General features: G+C 37.7%; 2 protein-coding genes across 8 annotated transcripts; one reads left to right on the top strand and one right to left on the bottom strand.

The window, feature by feature from the left end:
* Nucleotides 1-1060: 1060 nt before the first annotated feature.
* LOC103976652 (leucine--tRNA ligase, chloroplastic/mitochondrial) lies at nt 1061-21185 on the bottom strand. Of its 7 annotated transcripts, XR_010484759.1 has the most exons (22): nt 20758-21185; nt 19769-19913; nt 19635-19691; nt 18159-18278; nt 17879-17983; nt 17585-17808; nt 17425-17491; nt 17189-17343; nt 15499-15760; nt 15209-15403; nt 14409-14488; nt 10300-10362; nt 10130-10211; nt 9241-9318; nt 9068-9169; nt 8793-8965; nt 8548-8725; nt 8238-8315; nt 5595-5726; nt 4668-4820; nt 2989-3322; nt 1061-1950 (listed from the first exon to the last, which is right to left on the bottom strand). XR_010484759.1 is itself a non-coding variant. In XM_065097340.1 (20 exons), the coding sequence occupies exons 1-20, from the start codon at nt 21075-21077 to the stop codon at nt 4587-4589; spliced, it is 2850 nt and encodes a 949-aa protein (XP_064953412.1). In that variant the 5' UTR covers nt 21078-21185; the 3' UTR covers nt 4413-4586. The 7 variants fall into 7 exon arrangements, 6 of the variants coding, with proteins under 6 accessions (XP_064953412.1, XP_064953414.1, XP_064953413.1 ...); XM_065097340.1 differs by lacking the exons at nt 1061-1950; nt 2989-3322 and having other exon boundaries at nt 4413-4820; XM_065097342.1 differs by lacking the exons at nt 1061-1950; nt 2989-3322; nt 4668-4820 and adding an exon at nt 7861-8039 and having other exon boundaries at nt 5667-5726.
* Nucleotides 21186-21661: 476 nt separating this feature from the next.
* On the top strand, nt 21662-26696 carry LOC135606300 (fruit protein pKIWI502-like). Its single transcript, XM_065097339.1, has 5 exons — nt 21662-22382; nt 25193-25292; nt 25402-25497; nt 25582-25662; nt 26295-26696. The coding sequence occupies exons 1-5, from the start codon at nt 21901-21903 to the stop codon at nt 26355-26357; spliced, it is 822 nt and encodes a 273-aa protein (XP_064953411.1). The 5' UTR covers nt 21662-21900; the 3' UTR covers nt 26358-26696.
* Nucleotides 26697-26730: the final 34 nt, after the last annotated feature.

Below are 26730 nucleotides of genomic sequence, written 5' to 3'. Positions count from 1 at the left end.
TAATGTATAACATATTTATCGTAATTTTTCATCGAATAAAATTATGATTTTCGCGTTTATAAATGATGACATAGCAAGTATAATTATGTGTTTCGTAAATAAATATTTGTTACACCAAAAATAGTGTGTTTAGGATGATTGATTCACACAGCTGTACCCTTAGAAAAGTATGTTTCCATCGAGTAATTGTAATTACAATTTTATAGAGTTTATTTCGCCCATACATGAATGAATCCAGGTAATGGGAAAAAGGGCAAGTCCAGTGACTCGCAGGTGCGTTTACCCAACGCCGATTAGATGCAAAAAAATCCCCCCAAAAGAAATTTTTGGGCCTCAGTTTCTTCCAGTTCCGCCGTATTATCCTCACGGGAGGTGACCACAGCCCATCTTTTTACGCGCTATTGGAGAAGCTATGCTTCCTGCCATCTGATACGCGGCGAAGAAAGTGGGGGCCGCCGTAAAGAAGCTGCACTTGGGGAAATGAAAGTCCAATGACCGGCAGGTGAGATCACTGTATCCCACTTGGATGGCAAAGAGACCCGAAATTTTTTTTTTTTGGGCTCAAATGCTTCGAATTCGCAAATTTTATTCTCACCTATGGTGACGACAACCCACTCCTTCACGGGCTGTACCTTGGAATCCCCTGCGGAGGTTACCCAATTTAGGGTGAGCATACCGCAAGCCTTTCAAGTGTAGAGTGCCTCTTGGAATAATTTAAGATAGTGAAATATATATATTTCCGAGTCCTTAATCAACCTACAAGGTCATATACCCTTTCATCAATTTTCCTTTTGTTTAGGCAATTCATTTTTTTTTTTTTGTGCAACTAACTGGAGCACCAAAAAGTTAGCTAATGACCAAGTAATTACCACAATTTATTGTATTATTTCACATTTAACAATCATGGGCTCATCGTTGTCTGTTCTTAAACCAGGCGAAACTATTACTACTACTACTACTCCTGCCAGGAAGAAACAGTGCAATCAATAACATCCGAGTGCTAAATCGAAATGGGCTCACTTGTCAACAGAGCTGGAAAACAAAAATTACAATCTTCACATCCACCATAACTGAGTTATTTTCGGACCATTGGAGGTTTACACTTGAATGCACTTCGATAGTTTATTTCCTCTGTGACGATGTAATATGAAGTAACTTTCAATCAACCCTACGTAGTCCAAAATCTAAGCTTTACACAAGTCATGTATGTCATGCCATCGCACCTAATGATTTGATGCGAAGCAACTTTCAATCAACTCGGTACAAATTCTAAGCTTTACATGAGTCGATGTATGCCATGATATTGATGGAGAAGATCCCAGGCTTTCAGCAAGAAAGGTGTTTTATCCAAGGAGGCCTCCATTTTTTTCGTTTCACCTGCGCCTGTAAATGGAGTTTCACATCCTCGAACGCAGGGCAGTCTCTCGGATAGAGATCTATCAGACTGCTTCCCATTATACTTCCCACTTACTGCAACTTGGTATCCTATGAGCCATACTTGCAGCAAGATGTGAAGATGTCCTCCAGATTGCTGTATGGGAGAATATCTGAAGTATAGCAGCATAGATCTGCAGGAATAGAAAGCTGATGAGGCTGAAGCCACGTACACCCCCCTTCATCAGATGGCGTAATTAGTCCTTGTTCCTGCTTCTGCAACCACCTTCTCTCGGTTGAGCTTCTCAACCATCTGCACAAGCTCCTCTTGTTGAAACCCATCAATGGCCTCGTGGTGATGGAAGCCATTTGAGAATCTTACTGGAACTTTCTTGATGTGCGCCATTGCTGCCTTGCCAAACTCGCAAGCACAAGGCTTGATCGACCATCATTGTCTCTTTGCTGAATTGTGAGATTGGTGCTCGGTGACGACTACAGAGGAAGACTATATGAGACTGGTTTCCCTTGGGGTTTCCATAGCTTCCATTGTTCCAACTTGAGCACAACATTTAAGGCCTAATAAGATGAAGATGCTTCAAATAAAAACATACAGGACTAAACTCATACTTTATCCAAAAAAAATTAGATGGTAAACTCTGTGGATCTACGAGAAGCTAGCAGAGTTAGAACAGCTTTAATTGCAGAATTATTTTACTGATGAAATAGACAAGTTTCAAATCAAATTCATATAAACAATCATGTATAGCCGGTCGCCTAGATTTGATTACTTCTTCCTTCTAAGTTCTAACCTCTCTCATCTGATCGTTCCCATATTCACTCGCTCTCTTTTCGCTTGCTGCAGAGTAGAAAAAAATCTCTGCTTGAACCATGTACACAAATGAAGAGAACTCACATAATCCAAAACATCATCATGGATATACCTCATCACGAACTATGTTATACTCAAAACAGTTATTTTCCTATCACATCAAAAGGTTGAACATGGCATTTCGTGGAAAAAGAGATGTCTCAACTAAGCATTCCTTTCAAAGACTGGTGTACCACCTAAAACCATATGAAACAGGCAGTAGGTACAGTTCCGAGCCGAGGGCTGACTGAAACCCGGACCATGTTTCTTTGTGCTTTTTCAAGACTAGTTTAATTGAAGACTGGCCTAACTGTTGAATACTTCTATCTTAAACTTGTCCTCTAGAAGGAGCATTTCCCTCTGTTGCTGGTGATTTCTGTATTATTCTCAAAATTACCTTGGTGCTTGGTCGAATTTATCTAAATAATGTCCTCCAACTATGTCTTCTCAAAGATTCCTCAGAGACATAAATAACAGAACTATACTGATCAAACACAACAAGCACAAGGCTCTTGCAGGAGCAGTCTTATCCCTGCATACAGAGGGACTATTAAGATTTATTGTAATGACACCAACTATAAAATATAGACATAAATTTATCACATACAAATATTCTGTCAACAGACAATTGTAAGACCAAACATGAACCTTGCCAACAACAGAAAGTTGATGATCTAATAAAACAGGCCAGAAAATAAAACATTTATGTCATTCACTAATAAAATCAGGGAATGAAAGTAATTTACTTGTCTCACAGGAGAAAATCCAGATAGCTGGGCCGTCGTGTCATTTCATCACTCCTCGCGTTAGCTTCCCCATTCGAACCTCAATCTATCATAAAACATAACATGCAAAATGGAACATATGCTCACTGGATTGTAAAATATTTATCAGGGGACTGAACCTGACATCATCACCGGATCCCGACATCATTGCACCACGAAACCACAATGCCCATGCTACATTTTCTCAACAAGAGAATTTCTCAAAAATATCCTTCGTCCTGACATGCCACTGATGCGCTTGCCCATCACTTTGTTACATCTTGTATATTTAACAGAGAGCTTCAGGTCCTCACGGCTTATACAAAATTGAAGTGCCAACCAGTATAGAGCATCAGTTGGGAGGTACCAAGTCTTCAACATAAAAGATGAGGAACAGGGGGCATGACTTCCCCACGTTCATGCAACATTTATAAGGTCTAAGCACCCATTGAATTCCAGATGCTCATTCCACGAAAGACTTCCGTAGATTTTAACACAATGTGCTTGCAGAGAGGTCAGCAACAGAACAATCTTATATGCTATAGAGTAGCATGAATAGTTACTGCAAATATATTTCTAGAGAAGGAACTCCTGAGCACCAATATCTGGATTTGTTTTGGGTTGTTGCAAAAAAGGAGAGGTTCTTATGACAACCCTCACAACACAGACGATTCTTGCAGCTTTTTAAGGCCGAATAATTTGCTAAAGATGTAATTAGCATTTAAATAATAGCAACCACACAAATGAATTTGTTTCATGAACTTAAGGATGGGTACTCTACGTAACAGATTTTGCAAGACTGACCAATGCACAAAACTCCTGCCAGTATAGGTTTGGGCCTTGGCGAATGTAAAATTAGGGAAAATACTGAAATTACAGACAAAAACTTCATACAAATTGAAGCATTGAACCTCAACCAATTAGTAAAATTCTACCTAATCAGAATAGCTCAAAGAGGACAATGCAACATGATTGCTGATCAGAGGAAACAAATAACTTTTCTTTCTTTGCATGAATTGTAAATTCCTATGATGTAAGAGTAGGGGGGTTTTAATTCCTTTTGCATGCAGTTATGACTATGCAGGCCTTCCACAGAAATAGAAATTAGGTGCCAGGAACATAAGGTATGAAAATTACAGAGCTCTCTCATGGAAGAATTCTTAACCATTAAACAAAAACCAAATGCTCTTTGGAGGCTGGTCTATTTTTTGAACAAACAAAAACCAAGGATGATGTTCAGGATTTAGTCATGTCCTGTTACGAGACTTAAAATGTACAAAACAATAGAAATAAGGATATTGTTTAATCATTTTCTGTACTTAATATTTCATTTGAGGTTATCTCTTCCTAACAATCTTTTACTAATTCCATTAGAAAAATGCGATGTACAGAATCATCATGAAACATATAATGAAATATGTTTTACCAAATTAGTTGGAAGAATAAATTTATTGTACATGCTATGCAGCACAATGAATACCACATACAACATCTGACAAACCTATCTAAAGAATAATCATTGTGCTGAAAACCATGACAAGGAGTATTACATAGCCCAATATATGTATCTGTGGAAATGATCATGAACTGACCTTATGATGATCTAGTATCACATTTAAGATTCTTCCAGGAACATAGATTCTCTTTTTTATCATCCTTACCGAAATATACTTGGAAAGTTTTTCATCTTCTGATGCTAATCTGAATGCATCATCCTCAGAGCATGCTTCATCGACCAGGATGGTGCCCCTGGTCTTCCCATTGATTTGAACTGGCAGCACAATGCTTGAATCTTTCAAAAACTCACTTTCAGCCTGGACCAAATTGTGGAAAACATGAGATACAAAGAGGATGAACAAGAACATAATACAAATTAAATACACATCTTTGAATTTAATGTAATGTTAGCAAATAAGAAAGGTATTTCTGTGAGAGATAAACTTAAATATAAATTATTTTCAGGCGTATTATAGTAATTTGGTTGTCATAATTTTTCTCCATTCAAGATGCTAATTTTAACTGGGGCTTCATTTAGCACCAAGCAATAGTTATGTGCAGAATTATCAAATATAAGGTATAGATTTTGGTAATAATAGTTGAGACAAGCTAAGAGCAAACCAGATAAATTTTACCTGTATTTCACACAAAAGCACTTGGCAATAGTTATGTACAGGAATTATCAATTCTAAGGTATAGACATCGGTTACAGTAGTTGAGCCAAGCTAGGAAGAAACCAGACAACTTTTACTAATGATATATTTCCTTTTATACTTTGGAAGGTGAGCAGAAATTTGCAAGCACATGAAGCATCAATTTTTTGCTTGTCAAATATATATGCAACATACTTGGCACATGACTTCTCAGTGTTGCATTTCAAAGATACATTACTTTCGTTCATTTCACTTCCTAAGTTCATTCTTTTGCAGAGGGGTCTCCATACAAAATGCCAATGACAAATGCCAAGTTCATCATTAAAACAAAGATAAACGTTGGTTTGCATTATTCATGAACTTTTACACATAGCATCCAGTTGACCACAAATGTGCTAAATTAGTGAGTACATAGCATCAAAGAATGCTAATTGGTACCTCTGGAAATTGTTCATATGCAAGTGATTCTTGGTGTCCCATTCGAGACCAGAGTTCCTCTGCCATGTGAGGTGCAAAAGGTGAAAGCAAGAGAACAAACGGCTCCAAAATTGATTTCGGGTGTTTATCCCACTAAAAAAACATACAAAAAAGTAGCCAAATTAGACACATTCTATTGAATGAAATCATAATATGACTATATATAGATTGAAGAACTGAAGAAATAGTAATGAATAACAAGTATGCTTCAGTCATCCCGACCATAGTTAAGAATATGTAGATTAAAGCGATTCATTCAAACAAGTAGCACATGCATATATTGTAAGTGTCAAACAAAGATATCGTAGAAATATTCAAAGTAATCAAGTATTTAGGAAACAGTAGATCTTGCTTTTACAAAGTAGAATAGCATGATCCTAGATGACATACATGATTTGCATATACTTGCATCCATATGCAGCAGTATCTTGGTAGGTAAATTAACACATCCTAGTCAAGTCCATCTGGTTATATCTACCTTTCAACCAAAAAGAGAATAACTTCCTAATAGCTCAATGTCATCTATCAAAAAAAGAAATACCTCAGTGAACCTTAATTTAAGATTTCTCTGAGATGTTTGTGTACTGCACAATGTTAAGACATCAAGGTTATTAAACTCAATAGCAAACACTGGCTAGCCACTAAAGCAGGCAATACTTGGGTTGCACTACAAGAATGATTGAGAAGCACTATAAAGCAACTAAACAGCCAAGAAGTGCAAGAGCATTTTAACTGCACCAAAACCTAAAATTTTAATCGGAAGGAACCAATGATTTAAAACCAGTACAACTAGTATGTATGGCTAGATACTATCGGTCTGACAGTTACTGGTATGTGGACCAGCTAACCCAGTTCATTTAATGTCTCACGCGCCCAGAGGGTCTACGGCTGAAATTTATCGAAAGATCCATTTCAAACTATTGCTTGCCTTTTATCACCCCCCTCTCCACTCCTCTTAGATCAAGCATCAAATTTCAAGCAAGGAAGAATTCCTTTCCAAATTACTGTAAGTCTGAAGTTAGTTTCTGAATTTCATTGTTAATCTTCATTTGCATGCAGTATCTCTCTTGCTTCATGCTGCTTTTGCATCAATTTACTGATCAGCAACTCAGTATTGGAGTTAATTAAGGTAGCACCAATCCATACCTAAACCTAAACTACACAGATTCAAGTCAGATCCACCGAGATCTAGTCACAAACTATGCAGATCTAGCTAGGATCCATGCAACTGCCTTCCAACCAATATGAGTCAAATCCACCCAGAACTAGTCAAAAACTATGTGGACCTACGTTGGATCCATGCAATTACCTTCCAATCAATATAATACCCATGGGTCTTGGAATAACAATAATACCCAGTCTCAATTTGCTAAATTAGTGAATCCTATTACTTATGGTTCGCCTTACCGGTCCGTACCAGTGTACCGACTGATCATCAATACGTTATGTACCGACATACCGACATATGGTACGGTGGGGGTGCACCGACAGACTGATATATACTGCCCATATCGATCCCCTCTTAGATCGGTGCATACCATCCATATTGAGCGGTATGCCATGGCATGACGAGTCTTGCTATTACTCATAAGAGCAGCAAAGTATAACAGTGCAAGCACTCAACAACAAATATGTTTTTTTATATATACCACCACCAACGTACCATATAAAGTTTCTCAATCAGTGATCCAACTGTGTGGTTATATACTCACCTAATCAACAAGTAGCCTAGTGTCTACAAACATCACATGATGTAGAAGCAATATTATCTGTAGGTTTTGAACAAATATTGACCTTCAGCCAATAACAGTTCCTGAAATAGCACGATATCCATTTTGTATTAGTAGGAAATAAGCCATATGTCGTGCATGTATGTCAGTAACTTGTGATCATCAATGTTAAAAATCTTGTTCTCATGTATGTATTATTGCACTGGAATGTATAATATTCTGATGTATGCCTTGATTACGCTAATCTAAGATTTTTAGAAGTTTTGTTTCTATTTTCTCATGATATGATTAATTCAGGTCATAAAAGCATACAAAAAAATCAAACTGGGTTTCAATATGCATTGAAGGTGGCAGAGGCAGCGAGCAGCAGGCAAGTGGTGACGGATGGAGGCGCAGTGGATGAGGATGCGGGTGACAATGAACACGGAGACAGCGCAGGAGAACTCAGAAGATAAATTAAGGTTCTATTTTTAAAACTAAAAAACGGCTGGGCTTACCGCTCAGTCCAGGTCCATTACCCAACCTGAACCAGGCAGTAAGCCTGGTTCACAGCCCTTACTGTCTGATTTACTGAGCTTATTGCTTGGTAAGCCCTGTATTGCACATGAAACACCCAAAATTTGGGCTGGTCGGATGCTAGTCGGCCGTCGGACCTGCAAATACTGGCCATACCATACTGAACTGGCGTAAATTGCATTCGTTGGACAGAAGTAAACAGGAAAGAAAAATCTGTTCAAGTTATAATGTCTAGTAGTAATAATTCTGAGTTGTATCTCATTTGTAAGTTTTCACTGAAGCTGACAAAACTATGAATTAATGAACTTGCAAAAGCAGTTATGATACTACAGCTAAGGAATCAAATGCTTTCAGAAACCTTATAAGCAGCATTTACGAACTCCATCATTGCAGAAATTCCTGTGTTGAATCTTGTTTCTTGAATTTCTTCTGATACCTGCAAAAAGGAGAATAAGATGATACACAATTAAGAAAAATATGTTTTTTCTTTCTTTTTTTGTGTGGACAACAGAAAACAAAACCCTTGGATAAGCAAAAGTTAATAATTCTAACCAAGCTATTTGCAAAATGTAAATATGAAACCAAGGTTGACCCATCAAAAGGGAAAATTTTATCAGAATAAATTGTTTCTTAATTGCGTGACCCTGAAACTGCAGAAAGAACCTGACTTTTGCAATACATCTGTGAAGACTCCGCAACTGATCCAAGGTAGGTTCATCATCAGTGGCAATTGTTCCGCAGTTGTATGATCCATCAGGTAAAGGGGGTCCTACAATCAATCTCCAAGTCCTAGCTAGAAACCTATGTACTCCTTCAATTCCACCAGTACTCCATGTCTTTGAATCCCTATAAAAGTCAAATGTCAGCATGAATATCAATAGCTTATTTCACTTAATGTAACAGAAAAAGTTACCTTAATGGTCCCATGAACATTTCATACAACCTGAGAGAATCTGCACCATACTCAGAAACAACATCATCTGGATTGATAACATTTCCTCTGCTTTTACTCATTTTGTAGGCTCGAGCAACTAATCGAATACTGGGATTATCTTTTATAACATAAAAGTCACCAACCTTCATCACCTGCAAGATAGACATATTTGTTAGACTTGGAAGAACATAGAAGAAAAATTGTAAATTAAGGCTCCAATATTTGGATTTAAATTAGGCACTTTTGCAAGATACCTTCTCTGCAGGTATTCTCTCTTGAAAATGGTTATCGGTGACGCCAACAGAATCAGCAGAAACTAATCTCCCCTCTTGGTCTCTGAATGCTGTATACTCTATCTGTAACAAGACCGTTAGATATTATTAATCGCTACTTTAGTTTGTTTACATCCATGAATGAGTTTACTTACTTCACCAAGTATTAGCCCTTGATTTATAAGGCACTGAAAAGGTTCCTTGGTTGAAACCACACCTATATCATACAGGACCTACATATGAGGAACTCTTAAGACTGTTAGCAAACAGCGTTTAGCAAGATTGAAAAATTAAGAAATAGCAAGTTACACAATACAGAACACACTTGGACATAAATGCAAACATAGTCATAAACAGACCTACAATGTGCAAAGGAAAGAGAAGAATGGAAAGTACAACAAAAGAACAGGTTTCAACAACTAGGTAGCATCAATTTTAGGTACGACAATGAAGCAAATGTCAAGTTGGAAATAGATTGAGTCAGTAACAGATTAAGGTTTAAGTATTTCTGTGTCTATGTCTAATTACTATATCTTTCTCAATCAGGATTGGACATGATCAAATCACTGCTAGAATTCCGGTGGGAAAGCTTCATTTTTTCCCTGTAAGGCAGAACATAGTTTCTTAGTTTAAAACAATGTTAAAAGTATTAAATACCTCCAAGGAAATAAGACCAAGGATTTTGGTAAACCAAGAATTTCAAAAAACTCAAATGAAAAGAATTAAAAGTTTCAAAAAAGTTTAAGGAAACCAAAGATTTTAGTACTGCATATTGTCCATATGCCTGTGCTTGTGCTGTTGTCATGCTAATGCAAGCCATAATTCACAGTCTAAGATTGCTTGTTGGTGCAGAAAGTGAACTAGATCATACAGTTGGCATAACAGACACACTTCTATTATAGCTGTACTTTACTAGCATAATATATACCATTTTTACCATGTTTAAAAGTTTAACATCCTTTCATGGGACCAACACAAATGTCTCAAGTCACTTCCTAAACCACCACAAAATGGGATTTTAATCAAATATATTATGAAACAAACCTTGTGCCAAAACCTAGCATAAAGCAAGTGTAGGACAGAATGCTCAGCACCACCAACATATATGTCAACAGGGCTCCAGTACCTAAGATGAAAGCCATACAGGATTTTGTTAGCCATGTCAAGCTTAAAACTGAGTTCATGAAGTGTGGCAGAAGGAACAGCATGTGAACCTTTCTTTGTCTTTGCCAACCAATGCAGTTGGATTTTTTGGGTCCATAAATCTCAAATAATACCTGCAAAGTGTTCAAATAATATTCCATATGACACTATATTGGACAATTCTCAGGGTTTCAGAAACATTAATGCTGCAATGACATAACATAGGGTAATAGTTACAAAATAGTGTAGAAAAAAGATGATCTTGATTTTAAATTTATTTCAAATTGATGTCACAAGAAGAAAGCCATCCTTGTAGATAACATGTACCAAAAGATTTCCCCTACTTGAAGGCTTTAAACTTCATTATCAAAAGTTTTCCCTGTTATCAAAAGAATGACTTTTGGAAGAGATGTGAGGATGCTAAATAATGCAAAACTAAAGCAAAGACCAAAACCTAACCAAAATATTTTGGTAGAAGAATAGAAGTACATTATATCTTAGAACTTGTACTCGATTAGAGAGGATAAGGAGCCAGTGCTATTGCTCCATAGCACTGGCTCAAACAATACATAGATCAAAAAAGCTATGTGATCCTTGAGTTGCTCAAATTACCATTGAGATAGCATCTGGTACTAAACCTAGATTGTCATTGCACACTCAATTCTAAAGAATGATATCTTGAAAAGAAAAAAAGTAGGCTAATTTAGTTGAAATCAAATACCAACCCAATTTACGTGTGTGGACAAACCGAAGGACACTACTAAAAATTGAGCGATGTTACACTGGAACTTTTCTGTATTGCAATACTCTTGATAGGAAAAGCAATATTTTTCTGTAATTTAAACTCTTAAGACCAACCTGTGTGGCATAGTTTGCTTTGCCCATTGTGCTACCCAACATATGCCAAAATTAGCTTTGCTATGTGTTGGCATGACCAACTAAGGTTGAAGTCATATCCAACACAATCCAATTCAATACCTAATTAAATTAATAATGGATTGACCTAATGACTCGGATAATAATGGCGCAATCTGATCCAGTTCACAATTGGTTAAGATATGGATCTGTGTTGCTCAGATCAATTTATGATCTAATCCAGATTTTTAACATATATAGCATTACATAATATACTGTACATATATTGTTTTGATATCAGATATAAAATTTTACAACAGAGATTGTATGATATATTACATAGAAAGTGATCTATGGCACCACACATCACAATAAGATTGCTTCTTTGTGACTTGAGCGACAAGGATATAATGGAAACATCATCTCTAATTGTAAGACTGAATATAGGGCCAGGGCCTCATGTACCATGCTGCTTGTTCCTGCATGAGATATAACATATTATGTTATAGATTGATATTGTATATATTTACACTAAATAGTCGAAGGGATAAACAAAACCCTAGTGAATTCCCAATTTCCATATTCTGATCCATCTCCAACTCTAAGGCATCTCAGATCTGCAGCCACCACTCTCCTTGTTGAAGCCAACACCTCTGAATCCATGCACTTTATTCCACAGCTTGCTTCAGTCTCTAATCTGTTGAATCTCGTATTTTGATGATGAAACTACTTGATATATGTTTATGATTTAATCTGCGTTTTGAGTGACGCAGGATGCCTCGATCAGGATGAGACAATTAAAGCAGGAAAATCATGTTGTGCCGGAGGAACATGTAAGAAGATTGGACGTCGGGCCGGTGGATCGGTCGACGTATCGACAGAAGGCTTCGGGCCGTGGACTCGGGCATCGGGCCAAGAAGAGCGGGTATTGTGCCAAGGATATCGGAGTTGCGGAGTCAACAGGCCGATTGGGCAATAGGCTGCAGGAAAGGACGATGCGCCGAAGAATCGGACGAAGCGTCAAGGGACCAATGACATGCCGGACAACTTGGTTAATTGCTTAGGATTAATTGTCTCGATCGAAGTTTTGCTTTAATTGTGCAGGATTAACTATGATAACGATGAAGACATAAAGCGAAATAAAGTGTCGGAGTCAAGCGCGAAGGATTTGTTGCAAGTTCGAGAGTTCGACGAAAGTCCGAAGGTTCATCGGGAATGCTACCGGAACTAGCCGAGAATGAGTTGGGAGCTTGCCGAAGGATTTTCGAAAGCTCGCCGGAAGGTTCGTTGGAAGTTCGCGGAGCTCGCCGAGAAAGATCGGAGCTTGCCGAAGAAGCTCGTTGGAACTCGCTAAGATCAAATCGTGAAGTCTAGGAGCTTGCCGGGAGTCCGCAGAATGGTTTCCGAGAGTTCATCGGAAGACCGCCGGAAGTTTGCCGAAAGCTCGCCAGAAGAAGTCTTGACTTGTGGACTTTGTAATAGCTTAGAAAATGTCTTTAAAATCATAGTTAGCACGTTAATTAGGGTTAGGATTAGGTGTTAATCCTATAACCCAAGTAGGGGTCAATTAGGCCCAAGTTCGGACTGGTTTGGACCAAGTTTGAAGCCAAACCAAGTGAGCTGAAATAGTGAAAGAGGTGGCACCGCCAGGGTTGGAGGTGGCACCGCCCAGGAGAGGATCTCCCAGCGAAGCTGGGCGGTGCAACCGCCCCAGGCAGGAGGTGGCACCGCCTGAGCTCAGTCTTCGAGCAAGACTGGGCGGTGCAACCTCCCTGACAGAGAGGTGGCACCGCCTGAGCTCAGTCTTCGAGCTCTGGCAGAGAGGTGCAACCGCCCCTGACAGAGGTGGCACCGCCCAGAGGCTCAGTCTTCGAGCTCTGCCAGGCGGTGCAACCTCTCCAGTCAGGAGGTGCAACCGCCTGATCCCGGAATTCCGGGATTTGACCGTTTTGAGCTCCAAATTTGAACTGGGTTGGGGCCTATAAATACCCCACCCATTCAGCACTAAAAGCATAGAACACACTCGAAATCTTGCTATCTTTCTGTGTTTCTTAGAGCTCAAAACTGCTAGTTCTCCTCTTTCTATTCTTCAAGTTTGAGTTGTAAAGAGAGGAGTGAAAACTTCTGTAAGGGTTGTCTCCTAAGCCCGTCAAAATGAGTGAATCTGTAAGAGGGTAGTTGGCCTTCGCCTATTGAAGGAAGGCTTCTAGTTGACGTCGGTGACCTCATCGGTGGAGGAAGCCAAAAGTGGAGTAGGTCAAGACTGACCGAACCACTCTAAATCTCTGGTTTGCGTTTATCTTGAGCACTTTATCATTACTGCAAACCTCCTACATAGCTACTGCTCTCTGCGCCTTTACGAACAAGTTTCTAAGTGCTGATCTTTCCGAATCTGCATTCAGACGTAAATCGATGTTTTCATACATTACAGTTTACGTTTACGTTTTGATTCTGCAAAACTGTCTTCTGCGCTTTTACGAATGAAGTTTCTAAGTTCAGATCCCTTTAAAACTGTGTTTTAGACGTAAACTACTTTTAAACGTAAAACTACGTTTAGACGTAAAACTGCGTTTAGACGTAAACTGCATTTAGACGTAAAACTACGTTTAGACGTAAAACTGCATTTAGACGCAAACTACGTTTAGACGTAAAACTGTGTTTAGACGTAAAACTGCGTTTAGACGCAAACTGCACTGCGCTTAGACGTAAAACTGCGTTTAGACGCAAACTGCACTGCGCTTAGATGCAATCTGATCTTAGACGCAAACTGCGCTTAGACGCAAACTGCGCTTAGACGCAATCTGCATTTAGATGCAAACTGCGTAAACTGCTCTTAGACGCAAACTGTGTTTAGACATAAACTGCACTTAATCATAAGTATTCTTAGAATCGGCTTTTGCATCAAAATAGTTTTTATCAAACGAACGCAGCTTTCGTTTTTAATCGCTGAAAGATTTCCGCTGCACTAATTCACCCCCCCCCTCTTAGTGCTCTCGATCCTAACATAATCTTCTCGGCGTCAAGTCTCTAATCTACACCTGTAAAGCTGACTAAACCAATGGCAACTTCATCTTCTCGGCATCAAGCCTGTCTTTCAAGTTCTCTCTCTCCCCCTATGAATTCAAGTTTCAATAGGGCCAATTACACCATATTAGGGTCACATAAAAAATGGATAACCCTAATCTGACCCAATGCCAATGCATTTAATAATTTATATACCTACAAGAAGCACAGGTTGGCACATGCTACACCAGATTTATGTACTCTAAAAAGAAAAAGAAAGTACATACAAAACATATTATAAATGCTGCAATGAGTCTATTACCAGCAGGAACCAGCCCATTGCGGCATTGTATTTGTTTCTCGTCTTGCATGTCTTCCAGATACAGGATCCACTGTCTTAACCTATATTCAAACAAGATTTGTTATATGATTAGAAGCAATATCTAATCAAACAACCACAATGAGGTAACGGACTGAGATTTTCAGTTAGTATAGTGTCATTTGCAGTGGACAATATCACTGTACCAACCCATCCCAGACAAAACCAAATAATAACACAACCAAAATATAGGGAATTATGATACAATAACTCTGATTTTTAGCTAAGTTCCATTTGTGCCGTATTTTATTCAATTAAATGCTAGTATATCAAGGGACAGTTGAGCAATTTGGTTGAGAAGCAATTTTTGCAAAAGAAATGTTACACTGCATGATAGAAAAGCAGGAGCTGCAATTTTTGAAGATATAAGTTGGCTTGATAAAAAAAGAAAGCATTGAAACTCAATACTAGGCATATGATGATCTTTATAGTCGAGATTAAATGATGGAGAAAAGGGCATATCTAGCCTAACCATAGAACATGAAAGATCAATAGCTAATAAGTATAACAAAATGAAAAGCAGTCTACATTTTGATGTTTCACTGAAGCAATACATACAGGTTCATATCAACAAATCTATACACAAATCCATGATTAAAATAGACTTTGCAGACTAATCAAAAGATCAGAGCCACTAACATCTATCTACAAGGACAAGGCAAAATTAACCAAGAAAACATGAGAAAACAAGTTGCTATTTTATCCAGATGGATACTTATGTTTGTTATATTGTTTAAACATACCCATGATGTTGCTTTTGCTAATGGAGGCTCCCCTGTTCCAGTAGGGTTAAAGTCATCCAAGTCTGGAAGTACTAGCGGAAGCTCATTTTCCTGTAAAGGAACTACTTCACCGCTATCATCCAGATAAACCACAGGAAAAGGTTCTCCCCAATAGCGTTGCCTAGCAAAAAGCCAATCCCTCAGCTTGTAGTTGACCTAATGAAGCAACATGCTCAGTCCAAGATAGGGCAAAACAATACACAGTGGCATTGCCAAACTGAAGACAAAGTACCAACAGAGCAAAGGGAGACCTTTTTTATTCCATGACCAGTACTCTCAAGCCAATCTATTACTTTTGAAGCAGCATCTTTGCATGACAAGCCATTAATATTCAAACCAGATAACGAATTTGATGAGTTGATCATGATACCATCATCTACATATGGTTCACTGTCATCATCACTTCTATCAGTACGACTTACAACCCTCATTATTGGAATATCATATTTTAAGGCAAACTCATAGTCACGAGAATCATGTGCAGGCACAGCCATGATTGCTCCAGTACCATAGCTGCATATTAAGAATGGAAAAGGAATGTTACCGATAGTCACAGTGACCATTAATCAATGATGTTGATAACTAATTAACAACAAAAGGAATGTTACTGATAATCATAATGACCATCAAACAATGATGTTAATAACTCATCAATAACAAAAATAATGTGACTTCAAAATGCAAACGTATATCAGTAGAACTCTCACAAGCCTAGAGAAAACTGTGTTTGATTGCTAGAGCATTTAATCTTAAACAGAAAAAATTAAAAATAAGAATTTAAACAGATACGAGAATCAAGTAGTGTTGCACTGATGAACACATGGCAATGGGTTAAAACGTAATGCTAAAAAGACGATGCCATGTGTCACAGCATCTATCCCAGATTTGTCCCTTGACAACTGGCACAAGCACACTAACCTATATGGCATAAAATCATAACATACCAAAAAGGTGTTAAACATAATTGTGCCATGACGCAACGATCCTTGATGAACATGATAGGTGGATATAGTTCAACTTCCTTCCAAAAAATAAGTAAGAAAACAAAAACTCCTTTTCCTATTTCCTCATTCAGAGAAGTAAAACAGATAATTAGTCGTTTTGATTTAATTCTCATGGATCTTTTAATTGACAGAGCAACAAAATTCTGACTAACAAATAACAAGATTAACACTGTGTACTATATGGTTTCTAGCGATTTGTCTTGATTGAGTTGATAAAATGAGCTGCTCGAAGTTTCAAGACATGGGATATTAGAGATAAAGATTGATGAACACAAAATAAATCTTGATACTATGTTAGAAGCTGAACAGAAAATTAACTTTTAGTTTTGTCTAAAATAAGATATGTGAAAGATTGGCACAACTTTATAAGTCAATGGAACCAAGTATCAATTGAATTTTAAGCTTAATGAAGCTATTATGACGCAAAAAGAAAATGACAATCAGCTAGTGCATGAAGCTCCTGCTCATTTGGGTTTGCGGAGTGTCTCCTTCGTATGCAAAGAGACTATTTCCATGTCTTGAATATGATGGAATTCAAGTCCCTAAAGGGCAATCTCAGATTCTAAAATCATTGACCAAACTCATCTTTTTTACATGCTTTAATTTATAAAATCCTAACAAATCTGAAAGTCCATATTAGGCCAAAGCACCTCTTCAACTTAGATAAGTTTCAGCACCATATGATGTCTAGGTGATGTTTTATTATATTTCACTAGTCAACTTTTAGCAGCGCCTTCTTCCACCAGATCAAAAACCTACTAGTAACTTTTTGTCACCTACATAGCACAAAGATTTTCTTATATAGGAATTACTTGGAAGTTGGAACCATGATTATTTGGTCCAAACATGAAAAGAACATACAGGATTATGTCAAATAAAAAATTTTAAGATTAACCAGAAACTGTATGAAATATACAAAAATTAAATCCAGATAAACCTTCCTAAGACATAGTCTGCTATCCATATTGGAATGGTTTCCCTAGTAGCTGGATTCATAGCATATGAACCACTAAAAACTCCTGTCTTTGCCTTTTGAAGATCAGTTCTCTCAAGATCACTTTTTTTTGAAGCAAGCACCCTGTAGTGCTCTACCTGCATTTGTTGGTAACATTTTCTTGTTTAACTCCTAGAACTCACGACAAATAAAGAAAATAAATAACCAAGTAAAATTACTTTCTCATGCTGGGCCTCAGTTGTTAATGATGACAACAATGAATGCTCAGGTGCCACAACAATAAATCTGCAGACAGAAAAAAAGAAGACAGGGGTATAAAATAAGATTAAGGGTCACTGGGCATTAAGCTAAACAGCAGAAAATCAAAACTTTTCATACGTTGCGCCAAATATAGTGTCTGGTCTAGTTGTATACACAGACAGTTTTAGGCCTTGCTCATATCCCTGGGAATCAACTACACCAAATTCTAGTTCAGCACCTTCTGAACGGCCAATCCAATTTCTCTGCATTTCTTTGATGCTCTCAGGCCAATCAAGATCATCCAAATCTTCAAGAAGACGATCAGCATAAGCAGTTATCTTGAGAATCCATTGTCGCATTGGCTGATCAGATTCAAAAGAACAGATATCAGACAAAAACTTCCTTTGGACAGAATTTAAAGTTCACTACTACCTTTCTTACAACAGGATGACCCCCTCGTTCACTAACACCATTGACCACTTCTTCATTTGCCAAGACAGTGCCAAGTGCAGGACACCAATTAACAGGTATTTCAGCCTGAATTTAAAGATAACTTATCTTAATTTTTCTACAATTTAACAGGAAACTGAAACATAAAATTAACACAAGTAGGAAAATATATGACAATAAAGAAAGGTCGCAATGCCTAAGGGTCAAACTATGAGTCAAGAATCAAAAGCCTATATATGAAAAATTAAGACAAGTTCGAGACCTGGTATGCGAGTCCTTTCTTGAACAGCTGAAGAAAAATCCATTGCGTCCATTTATAATACTCAGGTTCAGTGGTGGAGAACTCACGATCCCAATCATATGAAAAACCTAATGACTTCAGCTGCCAACCAAGAATACAAAAACTGCTGAAGAAAGTGCCAATGGGTACATAAAAGTGGAAAAGAATACAATTAACTCTTTTATGAACAATCTATATTTCCTTTGTAGTCAAACTTATGTTACGATTTTTTTAATTATTTTTATCTCTGTACATTACATATTTTTTTTTTCTCGCACTCATTAATTATATAATTAGTGCATCAAAAAATTACCAAAAGATATCATGTTAGTGTATTTACCACTTTCAAATGGAATTTTCTTTGGATAATATCTGAAATCCAAAATTTCCTCAGTAAGTTACTCAAATGGAAACTTACAAAATATAACCACATGTCATCATCAGATGGAAATGATAGATTGACAGTTTTATAAAGATCATGGAAATAAACTGCTATGTGGCATAGTATACCATAAGTGATGCTATTTTTCTTTTATTAGTGGGAATTAGTGCTCTTGCCTGCAATTACACCATACTTTAACTTATAGACTGCAGCATTAATCAAAACTGTTTGAAGACTAGCAATATCCAATATTCCAATTAATCTAATATTGCAACAAAAAAAAATCATTCCATATAAGTATAAGACTTGAAAACCTAGATTCATAACTAGACATCTACAAGGCCATTGAAGAGTCACAAAATGAAGCTTTGAGTTCAATTCATTTGAGTGAAGACAAACAAGAATGTCAATCAAATTAGAAAATAGACATGTTAGACAACCTCTGATTTTGTCTTCACTTATTCTTAGTTCATTAACTAAAAGAGTTAGCAATTCTAGTACCTACAATTTGCACGAGATGTATGTTTTGACACTGTAGTATTTGAACTAATGAAGTGACTTTTTGTAGGCGATAGGCATGTCCCTGAAAGATGAGCAGAGCATAGGCAAGAGATCAAAAATTTCCATTTGATCAGCATGGGTTGACAAATGTTGTGACCAAAAAGTAATAGCACATGCCTGCTGAGTTGTGTGACTTGTGTCAATAATGCATATGCATACCAAGGTCAATTTTGGCATATCTTCCTTCCACAAAATTCTTACAGATTGTGTAAAACCATTATTGAGCAGATTAGAAACTTCATGATTTTACAAAATTCACTTAAATAAGATAGTTACACTCAATTAGACTTTGTGTTGCCTATTTATGTTTCTTGACTTATGGCAGATGACATAGAGCTGGTCGATTAAGAATTCTAAGATAAAATGATGAACAACATCCACCTTGCCTACTTTGACTTTGTATTTGCAAAGAAAAGGAAGTCAATTTGTTTGCTCTAGAAGTGCATATGTAAGAAGATTCACACTTTTGTAGTAATCAACTCAATTGCTAGTAGAAATGAATGTGGCATCGGTACCTGAGACCGAAATCGTTCAATATTTTGTTTGGTTGTAACCTTCGGATGTGTCCCAGTCTGTGCAAAAGAGTATTGACTAATAAGAGTAAGATACAAGAGAAACTTTCTCATGGAATAATGGCACGAAAACAAACCTCAATGGCATATTGTTCAGCAGGAAGACCGAACGCATCCCAGCCCATTGGATGCAAAACATTGAAGCCCTTCATTCGTTTATATCTTGAAAGTATGTCGGTGGCAGTATATCCAAGGGGATGACCAACATGTAATCCAGCTCCACTACAAAAATATATGGATAATTACACAGATAACACCTTAAAGATCATAAAAGATGAATTCACAAGTACAAACAAAAAATTCTACTGTACATGGAAAATCTAAGGAAAACATGGCAAAAGGATTAGACGACAGGAGTTTTGCATAAGGCAGGCAGCCATTAAAGAGTCAAAAGCTAGGCTAGTATTTACACTTTAATGTCTATATAAACTAATTGTATGACTTCATCCAAATACCCACAGATGTATCATCACTAATTCACACCTAGAATCACTATATATAGGTGGGTTTCTGGTCCATTGCTTCCACATATTTCTAATAGAGTTGGTACCAATATATTCATAATGAACCTGTCATTATGGATATATCCATAATGCACCTGTCTAATAGAGTTGGTACCAATATATCCATAATGAACTTGTCTAATAGAGTTGATACCTAATATTTTTGAGTGGTTTGGCCTAAAGATTGACAAACCCAGTAAAGCTGATGGTGTCACTACCAACCAAGGCTCAAACCTCAGGTTCAGTTTTCATTCTAGTAACTAGAATGGTTATCAAGAAACCATATCTGTAACCTTCCCTATCAAGAGCTAACGAAAAATTTCTGGATTGGACGTCTGGAAAGGAGATCCTATTTGTGTGGGCATAAAGGAAGCGAACGAAGTCCCTAGAAGAAGAATAAGCAGGCAAATTGGAGCAGACAACATTGCTGTTTCTTCGAGAACCATAATTCTCTCTCTCTCTCTCTCTCTCTCTCTCTCTCTCGTATGAAGAGCTAACGAAACCCATTCAAATCATATTTTAATCCAAGAAAACAAACGGGTTATCTGAACAAGAGATGTTACCTAGGGTAAGGGAACATGTCGAGGATGTAGCATTTGGGCTTCGAAGTGTCAACCTCATCAGGCGTCCGAAACGTTCGGTTCTCGTCCCAGTAGCGCTGCCATCGCGGCTCTATCGCATCGAAAGGGTACGCCTTCCTCTGCTGCACCTGCTGCTGAGGATTCCCGCCGATGGAACCACCCTCGGAGGCGGCACTACATCGGACTCGAACGCGCCGTCGGGTAGGGGGAAAGGAGATTACGAAGGGAAGGGGAGCCCGGTTAGCGAAGGAGGGGAAGGCTTGGAATCTCAGAGCCGCTCGCGTTCGTGCTTGGGTTTGCATTCTTCAGCAAAAGCGGAGGAAAAGAAAGAAGGCAGAGCGGCGGAGGGAGAGAGAGAGAGAGAGAGAGAGAGAGGTGTGTGATGTGGTAGAGAATGGAAATGGATATCGTTATGGAGTAATACTAGGAGAAGAGAAACTATGGATATAGAGTTCAAGTAATATAGTTTTTGGGCCTCGTTCGGCCCGATTCCACTAATGGACTTATTATTATTTTTGAAGCATCATTTCATATTATTAGTTGCTGGGAGGATATTTTGGTCGTCCTTCTCGCTCATGATGGAAGAAGAATCATGCGGTTCGATTTAAAGACATACAAAAATAAATTACATAATTTATATTTAAAATAATGATGATTATTTTATTTAAAGATTTTGGAGGAGAGAAAAAAAAGGAGTCATGTCTCGGCCGTCCGTGAAGCCACGACGGGGCGGCTTAGAGTCGAACGGAGTAGGGGACGAACACACGTTATGCTCCGCCGGCGGGGCCTGAAACACTCAGTGGAGGGGACCAAAAAGAAAATAAATATATTTATTTTATGAAATTACAGAAAATAATAATAAAAATATAATATTTTTATAATAAAAATAAAAAAAATTAAAATATAAAAATAGAAATATATTAATATTATTTATTTTGATGGGTTTAAATTTAGATCGATTCGATCTAATGGACTTTACATTCGATGGGTTTGAAAATGATATTTAAAAAAATAAAATAAAAATAAAATTAGGAGGCGGCCGCGGCGACCAACTCCTTCCCGTCTCTCTTTGTACCTGACCCGAAAGGCTTCGACGCTCACCCTCTCGTCCCTCGCCACCGCTACATGTCTCCCCTCTCTCGCCTCCGCCTCCGCCTCCCCGCCCCCCTCCGCCGCCGCGCTCTCACCGGCCTCGCAGCCGCCGTTCAGCAGGACACGGACACGTGGTCCCAGGCGCCCCTCTCCCTCGTCGCCCCCGCATCCGCCGACGCCTCCCTCTTTCACGTCGCCGTCGACGTCTCCTACGCCCCCGATCTCGCCGTATCCTACACCGCCCCGGGTCAGTACCTCCAGCTCCGGGTACCGGGTGCCGACAAGCCCGCCTTCCTCGCCATCGCCTCCCCGCCCTCCTTCGCCGCCTCCCGTTGCGAATTCCAATTCCTCGTCAAGAGGGTCCCTGGCTCCACTGTCGATCTTCTCTGTGGGCTCAGACGCGGGGATATCGTCGAGCTGAGCGGCATTATGGGGAGGGGATTCCAGGTGGAGGAGATCTCTCCTCCCGATGCCTTCCCCTCCGTCTTTATCTTTGCCACGGGATCTGGTATCAGGTGGGACTCTGTTCCCTTTGGTAATTCCAAGTTCTAAGATTTCTGAATTCTTCCTGTTTTATGCAATTTTGCAGTCTTCTTAAGCGAAAAAAAAAGGATTTTGTGGATTAAAATTCATTGCATACGCTTCTCAGTGAAATTTTTTTCCTGTTCGTTGAGGATGAACATTCATTAATCTTTCTTACTGAAGCCTATGTACGTTTTCGTGTCTCAATTTGTGGCGTTCAAACTGACCGTTGTTCATTGAATCGGATGAAAACTGTCAATTGTGTGCTCAATCAAACATGATCTGAGCTTAATAATTGTGTTTAGTTCCATCCATTATATTGCAGATGATTTTGTTCCGTATGTTTTTCTTATTTATTTTGTGGTGAACTTTAGTTGACTTTAGAGACATCTCTTAAAAGGGGAAAACACTTGCCCACTAGAGCTTCATTGTTAATATATCTTCAAAACCATGAAACCTCAAATATTTGAAACTCTATTATTATGTTAGTGGTCATCATTCTGAGATCAATGATGGTCAATAGATTTAGTGATTTGAGATCATAGACAACGATTGAGATCGAGGGCGGGCCTCGGTACAATGGTAAGGTTCTCTGGGAGACCAAGATTCGAGTCACGAAAATAATCTCTTTAAATATTTGAATGTACATTGACCCTCCCCAGATACCACAATGATGAGAACCTCGTGCATAAGGTACAATATCTTTTTATATTGTAGACAATGATTCTTGAGTACCTGTTGGAGGTTATTGTATCACGAAATTGATAACATAAATATCCATGAGAACAAAGAAAAGATTAATTGTAAATCATTAGGTTAATTTGGGTGATCGAACTAGTTCCAACTAGAGTTGTGATGGATGACTAGCTTAAAGACTTTATAGATGGGATATAATTTACCCTCTTAACTATATTTTAGATGGAATAAGTAAGAAGATAGCCTAATGCATGAGGCACTTCCTATGCAAGGTGTTCTTACCCCTACAACTATAAGCGGAGACAATCAAAGTAGGATAGAAGACTTATGATAGTCCAAAATTTGCTCTTTATATCTTAGATGGTATAAAAAGGGGCAGCCCAGTGCACAAGGCTTACGCCAATCGAGATATATATATTAGATGCCATGCTTCCGGGATTTTCTACTAACCAATTATTTTAACCATTTTTACATCATTATTGATGTTGGTTTTGTTAATATTTTTGTTACTTTGAAGTTCTTACTTAACTTGAAAAACTATTTAATTTACATCAAGTGTGGACCCAAGTTTCTTCGATTGGTTTCCTATAAATTAGCAAGTGGTGAGAGATTTGAGGACATGTGGACTAAGAAGTAATCAAATATATCTATCTTTAAGCTCCTAGGTAGTGATTTGCATGAAGTGTATCTCGGTCAAGTATACTTCTTGAGGATTCACCTAAATGAGGATAGTTATGGGATTATGATTATGAGGTTGAAGCTCCTATAAGAATCAAGCTAAGTGGAAATCCAAAGAGGTGGTAATATGCTCAATCAATTTTACTCGCTGTATATGTATGGTTTTAGATGATTGGTAAAGGACGTGGTTCAGAACCTATTCCATAATGGATCCTCAGTCCAGTAAAATCACTACTGAGTGTGGACCAAACCCAAAAGGCACCCATCAAAATCAAATTTTCCTTAGTTGTTGTGAAAATTTGAAAAGTAGTGGGGAATGTTAGAATTTTTGTCATTTGATAATTTAAAAGAATATATTAAATTCAGCTCTAATTTGGTCTTTGTTAATCACCTCTGTGCCCAAATTGATTTGACTTGTTTCCTTAAAGACTGGCAAGCGGAGAGAGGTTGGAGGGGTCGCATGAGTGACTACTCTCATATTTGTACTGTGATTTTTAAAGATATTATTCTTTCTCTTCAGAATTATTTGCAGAGAGAAAAAGATTCTTGTAACTTCACATTGTTCTCCGTTTATCTTCTTACTTCCTATCTGTTTGTTTCCTTCATTTCATATTTATTTGCGATTGGGTTGGAAATTTGGGCATCCGAGATCCGTTCATGGACTTGATAATGGAGTGGTTGATCATTTACTTCTACGTGTGATGGATGATATCAATATGAAGTCTCTTATTTCAATCTGGTTTTTGTTTGTTCCTTTGATAGTATTGTTTAGCTTCCATAGGGCCTGTACACCTTTGGAGCAAAGGCACATATACTTCTTTTGAGATTATAGGAAGAATAATTCAGAGAAGCAGAGTATAACATACTTCTTTCAGTTAGTATATTAATTGAGAGGATTTGTTTAACATTTTTCTGATAATGTAGAAACCTGTAATAGAACCAAACTTTTTAGGAAAAGCTGGATGGTAGGTTACTGGTTGTAGCATAATAATTGGGAAAATAGGCTACTACTGTATATTCAGATAGTTCCTAAAACTGGTCTTTGCTTGATACTGACCATCCTATCTTTTGTACGCATCATTCTATCGGTCCCCCAAAACTGAGATTTGTTTGCCAATGACAATTCTATCTTTGGAATGCATCTTCAAGTTCTTCCTATCATACTTTCTTAACGGTACTGATACATTGTTCTTCTAAATAAGTTGATGTTATGTTTTCAAACACTAATTTAGTGTTAACTTGCTTAACTTGCAGATGAGTGTGATAGAATGTTTTGATTGCATTAAAAAATTATTGATACATGTCTTTTGTCTTCCAATTTGTCGTAAATATTTTTGTAGATTTTTACAATTGTATGCAACAATTTTGTCACTAGTTAACTAGCTTTTTTCCATTGTTAATACTTTGCTCTATGAACTCTTTCTGGCAGTCCCATTCGGTCACTTATTGAATTAGGTGTCCGTGCAAATGAAAGATCAGATGTGAGACTTTATTATGGAGCTAGAAATCTTCAGAAAATGGCATATCAGGTCTAAGATTATATACACTATTAAACATATAGCTAGCATCTAACAAGCAAGATGTGTGTTCATCTGAATCAAGAAATCAAATACAAAACCTTTTGTTGCTTGTTTATAGGAAAGGTTCAAGGATTGGGAGTATGCTGGAGTAAATGTCATACCTGTCTTGTCACAACCTGATGAAAGATGGAGTGGCGAAAGAGGATATGTACAGGTAGCTCATTGAATCTATAAACAACCAACTTTATGTTGTTGAACTTCCTGTAAATAATCAAATTTATTCTCTGACATTTTGCAGACAGCTTTTTTAAGAGCCAGACATATTCTAAATCCTTCGACAACTGGTGCGGTGCTTTGTGGGCACAAACAGATGACTGAGGTACAGTTTTCTGAAATCTTAATAGTCATTGATAAATAGTCTGAGTAGCTGCAATGCAATCACTCTGTTTGGATGGGTGTACATGGACTCTCCGAAACCCATATTGATTCACTGAGCCTCTCTTTTATTGATTTTTGGAAGCTTGTAGAAGTCATAGCACGATTAAGTTAGTGCTGGAAGTGTGACTTAATAACTTGGCTTGAATTCCCCACCAATCAATATCTGATGTTATTTCAAGATGGCCTTCTATTGAGAACACGAGACTAATGGAAAGATCACTTTATCTGATGAAAAAATATGTACTTATTTAATCATCTTAAGTTATATCAGCTTATTTCTTCTGAAAGAGAAAGGATTTATCATCTTATTATCATCAACTTATTTATGGGTGACTTTGCATGTCTGGATAATATGTCACTGGTGTTGTAGATGAATCTTATTATCAGTTATGAATTGAATATTACTTACGATGAATGTTGCAACTACTGTGATTTTTTCCCAGGGAGAAGAGGTTTTCATGTTTCAACAAGATTATTACTATTAATGTTGATTATACTTTTTGAATCTACATGAGGACCACAAATTTATGGCTCCAGAATGCTAGTTAACTTACACTAGGTTTTATGTGGCAGGTCATTACAGCTAAGCTTGTGGCTGAAGGTGTGTCAAAAGACAAAATCTTGACGAATTTCTAACCATGGAGGAGGGGAAGGCTCACAATGTTCTTCTATTAGTATTAGCGAAACACCAATACGATTCTTTTGTTCTCAGATGCTGTGTGATCATCTGATTGAGCTTGGAGCAGAATAATGGTGAATAATTTACCAAATTTTGACAACCTTATTATTACATTATTAAATCACACTCTGATGGCCAGCACAACAGGTCATCAGTCTTGTATACTTTTGGAAGTTCATATAAGTTGCCTGTGCTAAAAAAAAAAGGAGCACTGATGTATACTCTCTCAGTTTTCAATTAAAGGAATGCGGTAAATTGTTTATTTGAAGAGACAATGCAGTTTCTGAGCTTTTTAACTTCCACTATTTTTCTTTCAATTAACTTGTCCAG

This window comes from Musa acuminata, chromosome BXJ2-2 (assembly GCF_036884655.1).
Source record: "Musa acuminata AAA Group cultivar baxijiao chromosome BXJ2-2, Cavendish_Baxijiao_AAA, whole genome shotgun sequence".
Classification (NCBI taxonomy): Eukaryota; Viridiplantae; Streptophyta; class Magnoliopsida; order Zingiberales; family Musaceae; genus Musa; species Musa acuminata.
Note: the sequence above shows the minus strand (reverse complement) of the source record. Positions and strands in the feature narration are given on the sequence as shown.